At 36.7% G+C, this 17458-nt stretch overlaps 1 protein-coding gene across 1 annotated transcript in view; it reads right to left on the minus strand.

The window, feature by feature from the left end:
• The window catches only part of TENM1 (teneurin transmembrane protein 1), a 1381582-nt gene that overhangs the window by 435051 nt on the left and 929073 nt on the right, over window positions 1-17458 (minus strand). Inside the window, exon 8 of the mRNA XM_058291548.2 lies at window positions 7173-7325. Coding sequence (XP_058147531.1) covers window positions 7173-7325 — 153 coding nt within the window. The remainder of the gene's footprint in view (window positions 1-7172; window positions 7326-17458) is intronic.

Below are 17458 nucleotides of genomic sequence, written 5' to 3' on the forward strand. Positions count from 1 at the left end.
CGGTCCTGCTGATAAGGATAGAAGCGGTCACAGAGAAGCACACAGTGAGTGGACACGGAGAGCAGACAACTGAGGGGGGAGGGAGAAATTTAAAAAAATGAAACAAGAATGAAATGAAACAAGAATGAAACATTAAACATATATGACCAAGAAGAGTTAACATGAATTTTTTATATTGTAAAAAAGTTTGCCTTTTAGCATAGTGAAACCTTTCCATATCTGTTTTAGAAGTCAGGTCGCCAGTATGCTTTAGAAAAGCTTTTGTTAAAACTGAAGTATATTGATAAAGTGATTTAATATAGTTGAAAACAAGCTGCAGCACTCTAGCTGAGCCCTCTGAAACCTGGTGTTAGAGAAACATACATATAACATTATAGGAAACATTTACTGTAATTTGTCATCAATCTTTAAAAATAATAATGTTAAGCTCCCAACACTGTTGTTTTTGTTAGTGCATTTACTACTATTTTATTCATGTTGTTTGTTCTGCTTATATGAAATATTCCAAATTCTATCAAAATGTCCTGAACTCTAAAATTATTTAAGTAAAAGATACTGTGATATTGAAACTAAGAGTTGACTCATAGGGCAGTTGGGTGCATTTTAACATTCACATGTTCTATGCACCAATATTGAAGACCCACATAATTACACTTCCAGATTGTATTTCATAGGGAATGTATAATGGTTACCTGGAGTTGGCACATTTATTTACCTTGTTACCACAAAATGAATCTTTTATAAACTGGTGAAGTCCATGAAGTAAATATCTGGCACAATAAGTAAATTTAAAATTCATCCAGTTTTTTAAAGTCCACAATTTTCTTTGTCTAAACTGAACCAATGTATCTATGCCACAGGTAAAGCAAACAAAACAAAATCAAGCATCACACACATACACAAACACACACACCGTACTTTGGTGAGTTCTACAATGAAAGATGGTCTTAAAAGACACATTTTGTGTTGTCATTTAACTTTTAAGACCTAAGGATTTCTGTTTGTGTGTATGTCTGTGTGGGTATCTATGACTTATGATTAGAGGAGGGAGAGTACTTGCTGAACCTAGAACTCTGGTGTGAAATTTAAGATGTGCAAAATACTGTCCAGGAAGGAAAACACATTTGACTGTATGCATTGAGGTCTTTGATCAAGGCAACTTTTACTTAAATAATTGGCCTTGAGAATCTCAACAATTCTTTTTTATTCCCCCCCCGCCCCCGCAGCTTGCTTCTTGTCTGCTCTCTGTGTCCATCTGCTGTGTGCTCTTCTGTGTTTTTACTTGTTTCCCTTTTTTGTTGTGTCACCTTGCTGAGTCGGTTCTCCATGGCACTTGTGGGCCGGGTGGCACTCTGTGGTGCTTGCAGGCCGGTGGCTCTCCATGGCGTGCAGGTGAGCCTGCCTTCACAAGGAGGCCCCGGGACGCGAACCCAGGACCTCCCATATGGTAGACTATTGAGCCACAGCCGTCTCCCAGTGAATCTCAATAATTTAAAAAAAGAGAAAAGCAAGTAAAGCCCCAAAGAAGGTTGCCGAGCTAACAGGAAGGATAAATTGGATTCTAATCTCAGCTCTGCCTGTAGTTCTCGCTATTATGCAAAGAAAGTCACATAACCTTCTTGTGTTTGTTTTCCAACTGTAAAACAAGGATAACAATAACTGCTACATCATAAAACTCTTATGTGGATAATACACATTCAAGTGTTTTGAAATTGTAAATGTTCTCTAAGTACAGACTGTTACTATTATATATTTATCAAAAATCCAAACTTATAAGGCAGAAAACTGGGAATTAATTATTTGAATTGCAACAGAAGTACCTTACAACTGAAGTACTATAAATAGCAAATGTGGTTTATGAACTTTAAAGATATACATTTCAATCCTTTCCAGGAGTGTACTCCTTTTCCAAAGATAGGTCCACTTTTACTTGGACTGGCTAAATGTTCTTCCTTAACTGCAGAATTCATATTCACTTAATATAAGGTGTACAACTGGAAGGGACCTTAGAGATAAACTAATCCCACTAAACTTTATCCCCTGTTTCTCCAAATCTTAGCAGCTGCTAAGAGTTTGGAAGACAAAAATAGAAAATGGGAATAGAGTGGCAGATTTGGCAGGAATCTTCCCTCATTTTATGTGGAGGAACTTGGCTATAATCTGTTTTATATTAGTTCTTGGTAAAATTTAATTTGCAAATAGGGTTTCACTGCTCACTCCACTGTCTCCTTACCCCTCAAAGTATCTGAAAGTCAGCTCTATCACTTCTCACATGACAGAGTGGAACCCAGAAAGATGAAGCTGTAGTCACTATTTGGTCTTGGCTAAAGCATTTTTACAATAGCCTATAAATTGTGTCATATCAATCAGTTATATGTTTACATCGTCGTATATTCAGCAGACACTGACTAGAAAATGTCACTTTTTTCTTCAAATTTGTGGAGAAAGATCTTGTTGGATGAATTTTAAAGAAATGCTACCTTCTTTCAAGGCCAGCACTTTGCAAAATCATAAAGGAAATAAAGGTGGTCTTTGGTATTTTTTTGATTCTCTAATCTCTTCATCCACACTTTGACATTCCTGTTGTTCTATTTTGGCATGCAACCTTGGAGGAATTCACTACCCTCAACTATCCAATAATTTTCATCCTCTCAAATCACTACTGACAATGTTGAACTTTATCTGAGCATTGTACTCCTGGCAAACAGAGATGGTTAAAAAAATCTTGCAAACTTTTGTTTTCTGAAATCCTCTCATCTTTTTGTGTTCTGGGAAACAGCTTACTGCAAAAATATCAAAAAATACCCCTCCCTATATGACTTAGATAAGACTCCCTGTCTGCTCTTTTTCATGATTCCCATAAAACTCAAGTTTGTCTCTTTTGTTTACTTGTGAAAAGGCCAAACACAGACCTTTCCCTTTTTCCCTGAACATGCTGACAAGAGCAGACCCAGGCCCTCCAGATTCCTGTTCTTTGTCCCATGAATAATTAGCTGATATTGAAACTGTTTGTCTCCCTGAAACCATCCAGAGAGATAAGCATGTGCTGTTTAGCTAACTCGCTATTACATTGATTTGGAAACAATCTCAACTGTAAATTATCTCACCTGTAATTTGTTCACTCTTTCACTCTTCCCCATAAAAGTATATGTAAGGCAAAACCACCCTGCTGAGACATTCTGATCTTTGCTTCTGGGGTTTTCTCTCTATTGCAGTAGCCAGAATAAAATTAATTCCCTTACTTGGGTTTTTGTTTTTGGCACTTCCTTATTAAAAACCTCTTCAGCAACTTATATATTTAGTTTGCATTACATTATTAAAATAACAAATGAAAAACACAAGATTTAGGATTAGGAGACCTCAGTTCTAGTCCTAGTTATTTCTGAGTCACTTTGACCTTTCTGAACTTCAGTTTGTTCATCCTTAAGTAAGTGCATTAGATTAGAAATCTTTAAGATTTTAGCAATCTTTATTTGTTGATGAGTTACATCATAAATATTTTTAGGTAATTTTATTTATGGACATTACGGGACTTAGATCTAGGAATAAGTCTTTTATTTGTTTGTATTACTAATTCTGTTTAATGTAGTTGCTACATACTATTTCCTGGATAAAAAGCAAGAGTTGATTATGATTAGTTTGTAAGATTCTAAGAGTGTAGGGGCTGATTTAGTACAATGCCTTAAATTCTATAAATGTTTATTGAACATTTTATGACTTAGAATTTTTTTTTCTCCTAGATTCCACCATGTGGTTATGACATGTCTTCCTTTTGAAATTCTAGAGTGTTTTTTTAAAGAATTAGCATAACAAATGCCTATAATCAAATATTCCTCTATCTCCTACTGAGAGTAAGATATACATAAAAACTGTTGAAAGGTTCTTAATCCCAGTAGAATTAGATGTTTTTCAAAGTGCCATTCTACTTATCATCAACAGTATGATGATGATGGTGATGAAAACTGAAATTAAAAAAAAAACAGTTAAATTGGTAGTGAAAATAGTCCAAACTTCAAAGGAAGGAAACATCTAAATCCCAAGAAAGCCATAATTCATGGAAAATTAATTTGTTTGAGAGCAGTATATGTAGCTCATGTTAGATATCATTGAAGTTAAAAAAATTCAAGGTAACTTTCCAACGTTTTGGCACAATAATAATCACTGCTAAATTAAACGATGTAACGGAATTGCTATGAGATTTACATCAGTGCCTCATTTACTCCTCACAGCATCCATATGAACCAGGTAATAATATTATCATCTTCATATTACAGATAAGGACACTGGCTCAGAGAGATTTGTTAATTTCCTGAAGTTGGAGAGCCAATCAGTATTATTCATAGCCAAGTCTGTCTGACTCCAGAGTCCAGGCCCTTAACCAGTGTGCTAAAATGTCTAGTCCCTTAGGAGTGTAAAGAAAACAATGTAAAAAGAATGATTTGGCTGTCAGTTTTATATTTTAATGCCTACTGCATCATAATGAAGAAAAGCTTCTAGAACAGGTTTTTATTATGGAGTGAGTGATGTTTAGAAAATGATAAAAGAATACAGCTAACCATTTGAAATTATCCTCATTCTATATTAAATCTTCTGAAAGGTTTGTTTTAGTATATACATAGTACTATAAAAGAAGAGCTATTATGTTTTTCCTTGATAAGTAATATGCAGTAAAGACAATATAGCAAAACCATGAGGTACAGTTAAGGTTCAAAGTTTTGGTCAGGGTTCCATAAGATGTCAGTTCAAGCTAAGATCTTAGTTTATATGGCAGTGACCTTTACATATTTTTTCTTAATAAAGTGTTAAATGGAAATTGGTTTGGCCTGTTTTTTGTAAAAATTGAACAGAAACTTAAAAATAATTTTATTCATAAAACTTTTCACAACACATTGAAAGTATAGGTGCATAGGCGTTTTCTAAAACCCATCACAAATAGACTCTGGAGCTTGCTTTCATTATATAAAAATGTCTTTTGTTGTTTTCATATACAGATTCATGTGTGGATTTCAGTATAGTGTAGAAGTTAAGAGATGAGCCCTGGAATCAGATCACCAATTTGTAGTTCTGTGACACCTTGAGCAAGTTACTTAACTTCTCTGTTTCTGTTTCTCTTCTGGAATACTGGAATGATAATATTACCTTCATGATATAAGACACGTACAGTTCCTGGAGCAGTGCTAGGTACTAGGTAATGATAATTGTTACATAAATTTTAGCCATCATCATGCAACCTCTTTTGTGGAAAAGAATCATAAGGTCTGAATTAGAATATAAAATAAAATAACTGAATATGCTCTGAGGACAACTACATCATGACCTTATGGTACCAGCATTGTTTCATTTTCCTAAAACAGGTAAATTTCTATTATAAACATGAATGGCAAGAAACCCTTGGGCAGATGATACCAAGTGTGAATTCTTTTACCTGCAGATATAGAAGAATCAAATAGTAGGAGAGAAATTAAGGAAAAAAAAGCAAGTAAGAAAGGTAAGGAAGAAAAAAATCCTAATGTATTCAGACTCCTTCCTCTGCCACCTCACTGTTGTACTCCCCTTAGCCTTTATCAGTAGCAACAAAGAAATTGCTGGGAAAGGTCCATCCAGGCTGGAAACAGTATTTCCAAGCAAGGACATAAGGCAAATCACTTCTTGAATTGAAAACTAGAACAAACCACACTATTTTCCTGAACCCTAAGCATTTTTACTGATGCATGGACCAAGGCAAAGTTACTTTTTCAAAAACAAAACAATGAAAACCAGAAATAACACCCCCCCAAAAAAAACCTAAAACACAAGTAGAATAGTAACCTAAACAAGTGTAGATCAAAACATCCTATTTGCAATTAGTGAATTAAAATAAACTATCTTACCTCCCTAAAAAACTTGGAAGTTTCTGGAGGGTAGGGTTTGAGTCATTTATTCACTTATTTACTTATTTTTTTTTAAGATTTATTTTTTTATTTATTTCTCTCCCCTTCCCTGTCTCCCCCCCCCTCCCCCCCCCCCCCCAGTTGTCTACTTTCTGTGTCTATTCGCGGTATGCTCTTCTGTGTCTGCTTATATTCTTGTCAGCGGCACCGGGAATCTGTGTCTCTTTTTGTTGCGTCATCTTGCTGCGTCAGCTCTCTGTGTGTGCAGCGCCACTCCTGGGCAGGCTGCACTTTTTTCATGTGGGGTGGCTCTCCTTGCAGGGTGAACTCCTTGTGCATGGGGCTCCCCTATGTGGGGGACACCCCTGCGTGGTGCAGCACTCCTTGGGTGCATCAGCACTGTGCGTGGGCCAGCTCATCACATGGGTAAGGAGGCCCTCGGTTTGAACCCTGGCCCTCCCATGTGGTAGGCGGACTCTCTATCTGTTGAGCCAAATCTGCTTCCCTATTTACTTATTTTTGACCTTTTAAAAGTGCCTAGGATAGTGCTGGGTATACATTTTGTTCTTAATTTCTACTTTTTAAATTGACTTCCTGAAATTTTCTTTGGCTTGAGTCTCTTGGCACTGAATTCTGTTTCAAGAGAAATCATAATAAAAAAATTTCTGCTATTTTCAATGTAGAATATTAAAAATATGATCATTCATTGTGAATAAGATGTTGGATTGGTGGGTACTCTAAAGTTTATTGTAAATAAGTCAGGTAGTTCAAGCTCATGTTGGTTAAATTTAACATTTCAATACTCAGAGCGCTTTTTCCCTTTTCCCCAACTAGGAAGAATCCATATCCCACAAATTTGACATAAACATCCACACTCAAATTAAACAGAAAAGACTTTCTTTTATTGTAAACAGAAGAAATTTCCATATTCCTTTTATAAAGTATTATGTATAAACGCTAGGCTTGGACACAGAGAACTTAATCAAAACCTCACATTGCTTGAGGGTAGTTGAACGTGAAATAGGATTTCCATTATATTGAAACATCCATCCTGCAAATATTTACCTATTTTCAAAATTGCAAACATATTTGAAAATTTTAATGACTTTATACTCAAGGCACTGGATAAAAGGAAAATTTGCGTTCAGAAGACATTTACATGCATCTATTCTGTCCATGTACAGGACTTCTTTCGAGTGATCATGAAATTGAAATTGAAATGAAACCATCTCAGATTTGGTCTAAATAACTAAATTAGAAGAAAAAGAATCAATAATGAAGCAATCATTTTCATCACTGTACCTTTTTTCTCTGATTTTTCAGAAATTTTGCCTCCAATTGGAGAGTAGGTAGTATCCAAGGACTCGGTTCCTCTGTTCCCCTTGCTCACACCATTTTCATAGAGCTGTCCTTCAACTGGTTGCAACTGCCAAGTCAGGCCGAACAAATGTACTGCTGCAAGAAAATAAGCCATGCATTAACTTATTTCAGACTCACTGAGAAGGTCTCGATATCAACTGTTCCTTTGTGTCTAAAAGTGTTATGACCAGTTTTCTCTTAGATAGGCCATGTGACAGGGAGATTATACCTACATTGTGCATACTTTCATTTTTCCAAGTAGCTTCTGTTAAACTTTGAGGCTGAAGCTATGCAACTGATAGCATTAGAAGTTTTGGTCAATCAGCTATAGTGGGAGTGGACGCTACTCCTCAATGTTGTCACCCCTTCCTTTTCCATTTCTTTTAGTCATGCCACTGTAATTTACATATGGAAACTGTAGGCTAATGGTAGGCAGTCTACTGCCAGAACAAGGGAGATCTTCCCTATGGCTCAGATTATCTTCAATTCAGCAATTAATTCCTGAGTGCCTAATATGTATAATACACTATGATAGTTGCTATGAGTGCTAAAATCTAGATGCCTATCAGACTGGGAGTTGGTAGTAATTACAAGTATAAACTAACCATACAATAATGCTGAATATTTGACAAGAGAGAAGTTCAAATTGCTATTAGAAGGTTAAAAAATACCAAGTGCTGGTCAGTGTACAGGAAAATGGACACTCTCATACACTTTTTCTATTTTAGGAAGGATCAGGAATCGAACCTGGGATCTCATACCTGGGAAGCAAGTGCTCAACCACTTAGCTATACCTTCTCCCTCTCACACACTTTTTTTTTAGGTGGTACCAGGGATTGAACCCAGCACCTTATGCATGGAAAGCATGCACTCAACCACTGAGCTGTATCCGCTCCCCAATGAGAGTTGTTTTTTTGCTTTTGTTTGTTTTTAGGAGGTACCAGAGCTGGAACCCAGGACCTCATACATGGGAAGCAGGTGCTCATCCACTTGAGCTATATCTGCTCCCCTTTCATACACTTTTGATAAGAGTATAAAAATGCAGTGGCGACCTTTTTAGAGGGCAACTGGCATCACTGTCAACAAAACTTAAAATTTGGCTTACCCTTTGAGCCAACAATTCAATTTCCATTAATTAATCCTAAGGAAATTAACTATAAATATGTATTGAAGCTGTCTATTGTAACATTTTAAAATAATATTAGAAAGTTATGATCAATCTAAGTGTTTTCCAAGAGGGTATTAATAAATAAGTGACAATATAATAAATAATGAAGATTATGCATTTATTGAAATCATGCTACAGAGGACTATGCAATGGTATGGGAAAAAATTCATGATGCTGTAAATGAAAAGTATCAGGCCACTAAATGGTTTGAATAGTATGGTCTAAATTGTGTGTGTTTGCATGTGTGTGCATGTGTGTGCATGTGCTCATGTCTAGAGAGAGAAAGGGCTTGGAGGGTATGTAGCAATATGTTAGCATTATGGGACATTTATGGAGGGTTTTTATTTTCTTCTTTATGATTTCTATATTTCCTACACTTTTTGCAATAAACATGTGTGATTTGTGCTATCTGGAGGAAACAAAAAGTTTTATCTTGAAAGAAATGATTTAAAAGAATCATAGACTACAATTGGCTAAGGTGATCGTATGAATGAAGTAGGATCAGAGATGGACATTGAAGGGTGTGTAGGACTTTAATAGACAGCAGAATGGGTGGGGTAGGGGTGAGTTTGAACAAAACAGAGCTTTTTTAAGCACAGGATAGATTTGAGACAAAGGAAGTTGCTGGGTTTCATTCAAGCCCAGCTATGTGTAGGTGATCATGGAAGTTAAGGCTGGTAAGGTAGATTAGGACCTTGAATGCCAGGTTTAGTATATGTATCCAATTTAGTAGGCAGCAGAGACATTGCTATTTTCTGAGGAGATGTGTGATATGATCAAAGTTTTCTATATAGTCACAAAATTTGATAATAATGGGGGGCATTGTAGAATTTTAGGCAAATAAATGATAACATTAGAATGTCCTGTGTAGAAAGATAAACAAAATAGTTGTATGGAGGAAGATGGACAAGAAGTCTAAAGATTAGGCAAGAACACCAATTTGGATGGCATTGCAATAGTTGAGGTGAGAAGTAATGAGTGTCTCAATTAGGGAAATGACAGTGGAGAAGCACAGTAGGTGATTCCCTAAGGAAAAATTCCATAGATAACATTTTAGGATTTGGTAATATGTTCTTTGTTTTTGTGTATGTGTGTGTAGGTATGCTGCAGGAGGGCCCAGAAAAGGTGAGAGAAAGGGAGGAATCCAAAATGGTTCAATGTTTTGAGTCTGACTAATTGAGAGAATGCTGGTACAATCAAAAGAGATAGGTAATTCTACACATAGCCCAGCACTTGCTACAAATAATTGATGCTGAATATCTGCTTGTTGAATGGTGACTAGATGAGTAGGTAGTTTGGTGCAGGTAGGGGAGATGGGAAGAATACAATGGATTTAGCTTTGGGGATGCTTTTGTTCAGGGACTGATGGATCATCCAGACAGTGATGTTCAACACAGGTGGTTTGCAGTTAAGGTGACCTATTAAGGGTAGAATAAGACAAAGACATATGCACAGAAGCAACAGTTAAAGTTGTAAGAGTGAATGAGGTCACTAAGGGAAGAGTTTATCAGGGGAGAACGGTGCCTAGGTCAGAAGCTGAGGAAAATTTTTATATATTTTCTCCTTGCATTTTTCAAACATCAACCAAATCTCACCAAGAGGTTAAAATTTAAGCTAATCGGTTCATAAACCATTTTATTTTTCTTTGTATTCTTAGGCATATAGAAAGGGGCTAATTTGTATGTCTAACACTCATATATAGTATATGAATTAGCACCTGAGAACAGAAAAGCTAGCCAGATAGCCTATTTAAAAATCATTTGGGATTGTGGGAAGATGGCAGTGAGCTAACAGACAGAGCTGGATGTTCTCACAAAAACAATGGAGAAAGAGCCAAAAGCTGTCCATGGGACTTGCTTTGGGGGTCAGCAGACCAGGACAGTGATACACAACTCCCAGGAGGGTAGGGACAGAGAGACAAAGAAGCCAAAATGACAAATGTGAGTTACCAAGTCCCCTTGGCAGCCAGGAAGTGCTCCCCTCCCCCACCCCCAAGATATTAACTAGGGGCAAAACCCCTGGCTCAATGCAGCAGACTGAGAGGGCAGCAAATATCTTACTTCTTGTTAGCTCTTTCAAGCAAAAAGAGAGGGGGAGGTTGGGAGATTTCTTCAGTGAATTCAGCCAGCAGAACCTCCTTTGAATCTCCAATCTGGAGATTCAACACAGGAACACAGGAAAACCTAGACTGTAACACCTCCCAGGAAAGGTACTCTGACTAGTGCCATCTGTTGGTCAGTCTAGAAATTGTGTGGACAAAAACTGTTCATGCTCTCTGTATCCAACCCCTGGGAGAAAATCTGCCTAACATTAGTGAGTCCCTGATCTGATTATGAAAATTTAAGCTGGGCAATTTTAAAGTCTGAGAGTAAGTTAAACCAAATATCATAAGAGACCTGTGGGGGGGAAAATAAGTGAGAGAGAAATTAGCCATCAGAATAAATTCACCAACATTTTCAGATGCCTAGACATCAGTCAAGAATTACAAGCCATACTAGGAAACAGGAAGAGATGGCCCAGCAAAAAGAACAAACCAAATATCCTGAATAGATGTACGCTTTAATACAATTAATCAGTGATAATTATACAAATCTCATAAATCACTTCAAAGAATTTACAGAAAATAAATAAAAGATATTAAGAAAACACTGGGAGTGCATAAAGAACAGTTTGAAAGCTGGCAAAGAAAAGTAACAGACCTTATAGGAATGAAAGACATGATGGATGAGATTAAAAATACATTAGAGGGACGTGGATGTGGATCAAGCAACTGGGCTCCTGTCTACCATAGAGGGGTTCCAGGGTTGGATTCCTGGGGCCTCCTGGTGAAGGCAAGGTGACCCATGTGGCAAGCTGGTCCGAGTGGAGAGCTGGCCCTTGCAGAGAGCTGGCCCTTGCAGAGTGCTGGCCCACACAGAGTGCTGGCCTGCATGGAGTGTTGGCCCACATGGACAGTTGGTGCAGCAAGATGATGCAATAAAAAGAGATACAGAGGAAAGACAATAAGAGATGCAACAGACCAGGGAACTGAGGTGGTGCAAGAGATTGAGCACCTCTCTCCTACTCTGGAAGGTTCCAGGATCAGTTCCCCGTGCTGCCTAAAGAGAAGACAGGCAGACACAGAAGAACACACAGTGAATGGACACAGAGAGCAGACAGCAAGCTCAAAACAACTGGGGGGAGGGGAGGAATAAACAAATAAATAAATCTTTAAAAATACAGTAGAGATGCTTAAGAGACTATTTGAATTGTTTGAAGATAGAATTAGTGATTTCAGAGACAGAATAACTGAACTGGAAAAGAAAGGAGAACAGAAAGAGAAGAGAATGGGAAAAAATGGAAGAGGGTCTTAGGGAATTGATGGTAACATGAAATGCACAAACATTCACATTATTGGCATACCAGAAGGAGAAGAGAATGGAAAAGAGGCAGAAAGAATATTTGAGGAAATAATGACCTAAAACTTCCCAACCCATATGAGGGACATAAATATCAATATCCAAGAAGGACAATGCACCCCAAACAGAATAAATCTGAATAGGTTTACTCGAAGATACATACTATTCAGAATGACACATCAGAAATAAAGAGAGAATTATGAAAGCAGAAAGCTAAAAGCAATGCATCAGAAACAAGGAAGACTCTAAGATTAAGTGCTGACCTCTTATCAGAAACCATGGAGGAGAGAAGAGAGTGGTATGATGTATTTAAGGTAATGAAATAGAAAGACTGCCAGCCAAGTATTCTGTATCCAGGAAAACAGTCCTTCAGAAATAAGGATGAGTTCCAGTCTTCACAGACAAAAAAAAACCTGATAGAATGTCACCAAAAGACCAGATTTGCAAGAGATACTAAAGGAGGGTTGCAGCCTGAAAGGAAAAAACAAGGCAAGAGATTTGGAGATGAGTTTAGAAATGAAGATTAAATTCATTATATATAGATATATAATGAAAGTTAATTTACTTGCTATAGACTGGAATACCACAGTAAGGCTAATAATCTTTTCTTTCCTCCAAACTCAAATTCCATATGCTGAATTGTGAAAGGAAGTAAAAAAGCAATATTTTCAGAGCATGATCGGGTACAATAGGAATATTGGAGCTGCAGGCAAAGGTAAAATTAAAAATATTTAACATCTAGGACACCATAGATAGTAACCAATGAAAATGGATATCAAACATAAACAACCAATATGATCTAATCAGTGCAGTGTCTGAGTATCAGCTTTAGCTATAAAATGAAGATACAAAATCCTTAGCTTCCAGTGGATCCCTGGCTGAATCTATGCTATGTTCTTACAGCCACACACTTTAGGTGATTCCCCCAAACCAAATATATACTTTATGAGCCCAACTGCCTAGAATTAAAGGTATATATCAGTAATCAACAAACAGGGCCGTATTAACTTATTTTCATATATCGAGTCAACAAATATGTTTTGAGTGTCTACTTTGTGCCAGGCATTGTTTTTCTAAGTTTACAGCAGAAAATATAATAGAAAAAATCTCTACACTCCCAAAACTTATATGAGAAGGTGGTGGGTAAGGACAGGCAGAAAATTAATAAATGCATAATATAATTCAGATAATATAGCTTCTGTGGAAACAAACAAATGAGAAAAATATCATGTAGTTGTAACTACAGTGAAGAAAAAAATAGATAAGGATGGTCTAGGAAGGCCTCTCTAGGGAGGTAACATTTGAACCAAGACCTGAATGAAGTGAATCCTTATGAATACCTAGTGAAAGAGCTTTCCAGGCAGATGAATAACCATTATAAAAAGACATGATGTTTTACATGGAGTGTGTGAAGAATACTCAGGAGGCCAATGTGGCAGGACCTACAAACCTGTTATGCCTGCATTCTAACTAATATTGATAACTGGTCACCAATAAACAAGAAATAAATAGAAAGTTATAAAACCAAAATCTTCCATACCAGAATGTATACCTCCAAATGAGCATTGTAAAGCAGACCTAATATAACTACCCTTGCCTCAAACAAGGCAAAAGTTATTTTCCCTAAAGACATATATAAAAATAGGGAAACGGACTTGGCCCAGTGGTTAGGGCATCCTTCTACCACATGGGTGGTCTGCAGTTCAAACCCCGGGCCTCCTTGACCCGTGTGGAGCTGGCCCATGCGCAGTGCTGATGCGTGCAAGGAGTGCCCTGCCACGCAGGGGTGTCCCCCGCGTAGGGGAGCCCCACGCGCAAGGAGTGACCCCGTAAGGAGAGCCGCCCAGCGCGAAAGAAAGTGCAGCCTGCCCAGGAATGGCGCCACCCACACTTCCCGTGCCACTGACGACAGCAGAAGCGGACAAAGAAACAAGACGCAGCAAATAGACACAGAGAACAGACAACGGGGGGGGGGGGGTTAAATAAATAAATAAATCTTTAAAAAATAAAAATAAAAAAAGACATATATAAAAATAAACATTATTGATGGATAGAGATGAACACTAACCAGATCTCTCAAGGAGTATCAGTCCAGTTATTTGTATTTCCCTGATATTCAGCCTATTCAGATATTTCAAAATAATGTCTCTCCAGCTGTTAAGAAAGGCAGATCCTAATGCTTTCAACAAATTTTCCCTGATGTTGAGCCTTGTATATTTCATAATTATTATTCTTATTTTTTATCCAATTCAAAGAGCTGTGCCCTGAAATTATAAATTCTTTACAAAGTTAAGGTAAGAAATGGATTATTTCACTATACTCTATTGCCAAACTCAACCAAGCACTGTGGATCTCATAGCAGGCTGATTTCATGAGAGAAGCTTTTCTTAACCTGAACATTTCAATAGCTTGAAATCTCCAAGTCACTCTGTACTCTCTGTTAGGATACTGAGTTTCGTTTCTTTTAAGTAAGACTGATGGACTCTGGTAACATTTATATCTATAATGCCTCCCCAATCCACTCCTCTTCAAGAGGCAAGTATTCACTTAGAAAGGACAGACCATAGAAATGCTCTAGTAGACGTGGGAAATAAATGCCGAATAACTAGGTCTGTACTGTCCAATATGGTAGTGACTTTCCACATGTATCTACTGAGCACTTAAAATGCGGATAGAGTAATACGTGATGTAAGTATAATATGCACACTAGATTCTGAACACAGCATGAAAGAAAGAATGTAAAATATCACATTAATAATATATTGATTACATGTTACAATTATAATATTTTGGATATATCAGATTAAATAAAAATTTTAATCTAATTTTCTTTTTATTTTTAAACTGTGACTTTTAAATCTACATATGTGATTCACATATATCTATTGGACAGTGTAGTAGTTTGATATGGTTCATGAATTCCAAAAATAGGTATTGGATAATATTTGTAAATTGGTCTGTACCTGGGTGTGATTAAATTATGATTAGGGCTTTGATTGGGCACATCAGTAGGGTGTTGATTCCCCACCCCTTGTTGGGTGAGGACTCACAGATAAAAGACATGGCAAAGGACAGAGTTGGATTTTTGATGTTGGAGTTTTGATGCTGGAGTCTTACGCTGGAGCCCCAGGAAGTAAGCACACAGAGGAGCTTGGTCATGAGGAAAGAGAGAAGGCCCTGGGAAGAAAAACAAGCTCTTTGCCTAATACTCTACAGCTGGCCTTGTGGAGAGAGGCAAAGCCTAGAGAGCTTCATAGTCTACATTACCTTGTGGAGAAAACACAGTAGCTGAGACTGGAGAGAAAAGGAGCTTCAGGAAGAGAGGAACCAAAGAAGCCTGAACTCTTCCTGGCAGATGGCAACCATTTTGCCCCAACATGCAGCAATAGACTTTGGTAAGGGAAATAACTTATGCTTTATGGCCTGGTAACTGTAAGCTTCTACTCCAAATAAATACCCTTTATAATAGCCAGCAGATTTCTGGTATTTTTCATTAGCACCCCTTTGGTGGACTAATACAGATAGTATTGATCTTGGATATCTAGAATATTTCACAAAAACATTTGGTATTTGCCTTTTAGCACCCTACCATAGAGCCTATCAATTAGATTGATGATATCTGTTTATATGTCTGACTCACCACTACTATGCTCTCAAAGGGCAGGAACCATGTCATCATCTCTCTATCCCTGGTACCTATCCCAGCTCCTGGTAGTCAGGATATATCCCACTTATACACTGATGAGAAAGTGTGAGGTAGTAAAGCAATTTTGGAAGGCAATTTTATATCTATCAAAATTTAAGCTGAGAATGTTCCTTGAACAAGGAATTCTACTTTTGGAAATAATTGCTAAAGAACTAATCACATAGATGCATAAAGAGGCATGTACAAGGAAGTGTACTATAGCATTGTTAACATAGTGACTTTGCTGATATTGTAAAAAAACAAAAAGAATATACCCATCGATGGGAGAGTGGTCCACCATACTAGGGAAAGTTATGAAAGAATTACAAGAACTGATGCTGAGAAACTGCCACAGATTGGAGAAAATTAAAGAGATATGACAACTAAATGCAATGTGGGATCTTAGAGAAGATTCTGGAACAGAAAAAGGACATTAGTGAAAAAACTTGAATTTTGAATTTAAGTCTATAGTTTAATTAATAATAGTGTATCAATGTTAATTTCTTAGTATTGATAATTGTACTATTGCTATGCAAGGTGTTAATGTTAGAGGAAGCTGAGTGAAGAGTATATCAGAATTCTGTATTATCTTTGCAGCTTTTCTGTAGGTAAAATTATTTTAAAATTAAAAAAAAAAAAGAGAGGAAAAGGACTTATCCAGTAGTGGGCTGTCGTCAGCTTGCACTGATTTACAAGAGTAATTGTATGCATCTTTTCCCAATTATGCCTTCAGTGACTTCAGTTTGGTGGTTGAAATCGGACTTGGTGGGAGGATTTACACCACAGAAATTAGCAAAAGCAGTAAATAAAGGTTTATTTACCCAGGCAGTCAGTTGCTAAATATCTAATAGCACATCACTGGATGACATATATGTACTGATATGGAAAGAACTCTAATATGTGTATGAATGAAAAAGGTTGTAGAGGAATGTATATCTTATGGTCCTAATTCCTATTTAAATATCTCTCTATCTATATGTATGAATACATGGAAAGATGACTGGAAGGATGCAGTCCACATTAGTCCTCTTTAAAGAGAAGAGTTGAAAGAGCTGAAAGGGCAATTCAATATTTTCATAGTTTGTTAGTATATTTTATAATAATAATGCTCATGTATGATTACATAATAAAAATATTAGGAGCTCAGCTGAACAGACAGATGTATTATTTTATTTCATCTCTTTTATTGCCATTTTCTTTACAAAAATAGAACTTTTAAAGGCATTTTTAAACAACAGAACCAGTAATTAAATATGAGTAACCCTAAAACATATAAAATAGATTAAAATAGAACTTCTTTGGTTGAAAGCATGAGGGTCCAAAAATCTTGGCCAAAAGCTCCAAAGTATATAGTTTGAAATCCACCACCTTAAAACAATTATCTTCAAAATATCTGAATAGGAAAAAAGTGTGTGCTGGGAAGGATTCCTTTTAGGCATTTATATTAATTAGAATACCTATGTAATGCTAGTGTGAGGAGATAGGATGAACATCCATGTTATATTTTACCTTTTGATACTTTGCATACACTTTCACAGATAAAATTTGAATCCATATAATAACAAAGTACATAGGGCACTGATAATAAACCTATCAGTGTGAGACTTTTAAGGCATGTGTAAGTTTTTATTTTTGCTTTCAGGAATTCATCTTGCATCTTAAAATGCACATTCAGCTAAGGATGCTAAACTTTATTTGTTGCAACAACTTTTCTCATTTAAAATAAAGTTTGAAATTTGCCCCATAAATAAAGTCCTGACTTTTTGTATAGATGATGTCATGCATAGTAAATCACGCCAAGAGAAAAGCATGTGATATTTTTCAATATAATTTGTTTTCCTCTTTGTCAGCATTTCCCCCCTCACAAGTTCCCTTACATAACATGCTTTGTGTCCTTCAGGCTAAGAAATGCTACTGCTTTTGTACTTTACTTCCAAAGCTTATCAAAGATACAAATCTACTTGAATGTTGGACAGTT

Source organism: Dasypus novemcinctus, chromosome X (genome assembly GCF_030445035.2).
Source record: "Dasypus novemcinctus isolate mDasNov1 chromosome X, mDasNov1.1.hap2, whole genome shotgun sequence".
NCBI classification, from domain to species: domain Eukaryota; kingdom Metazoa; phylum Chordata; class Mammalia; order Cingulata; family Dasypodidae; genus Dasypus; species Dasypus novemcinctus.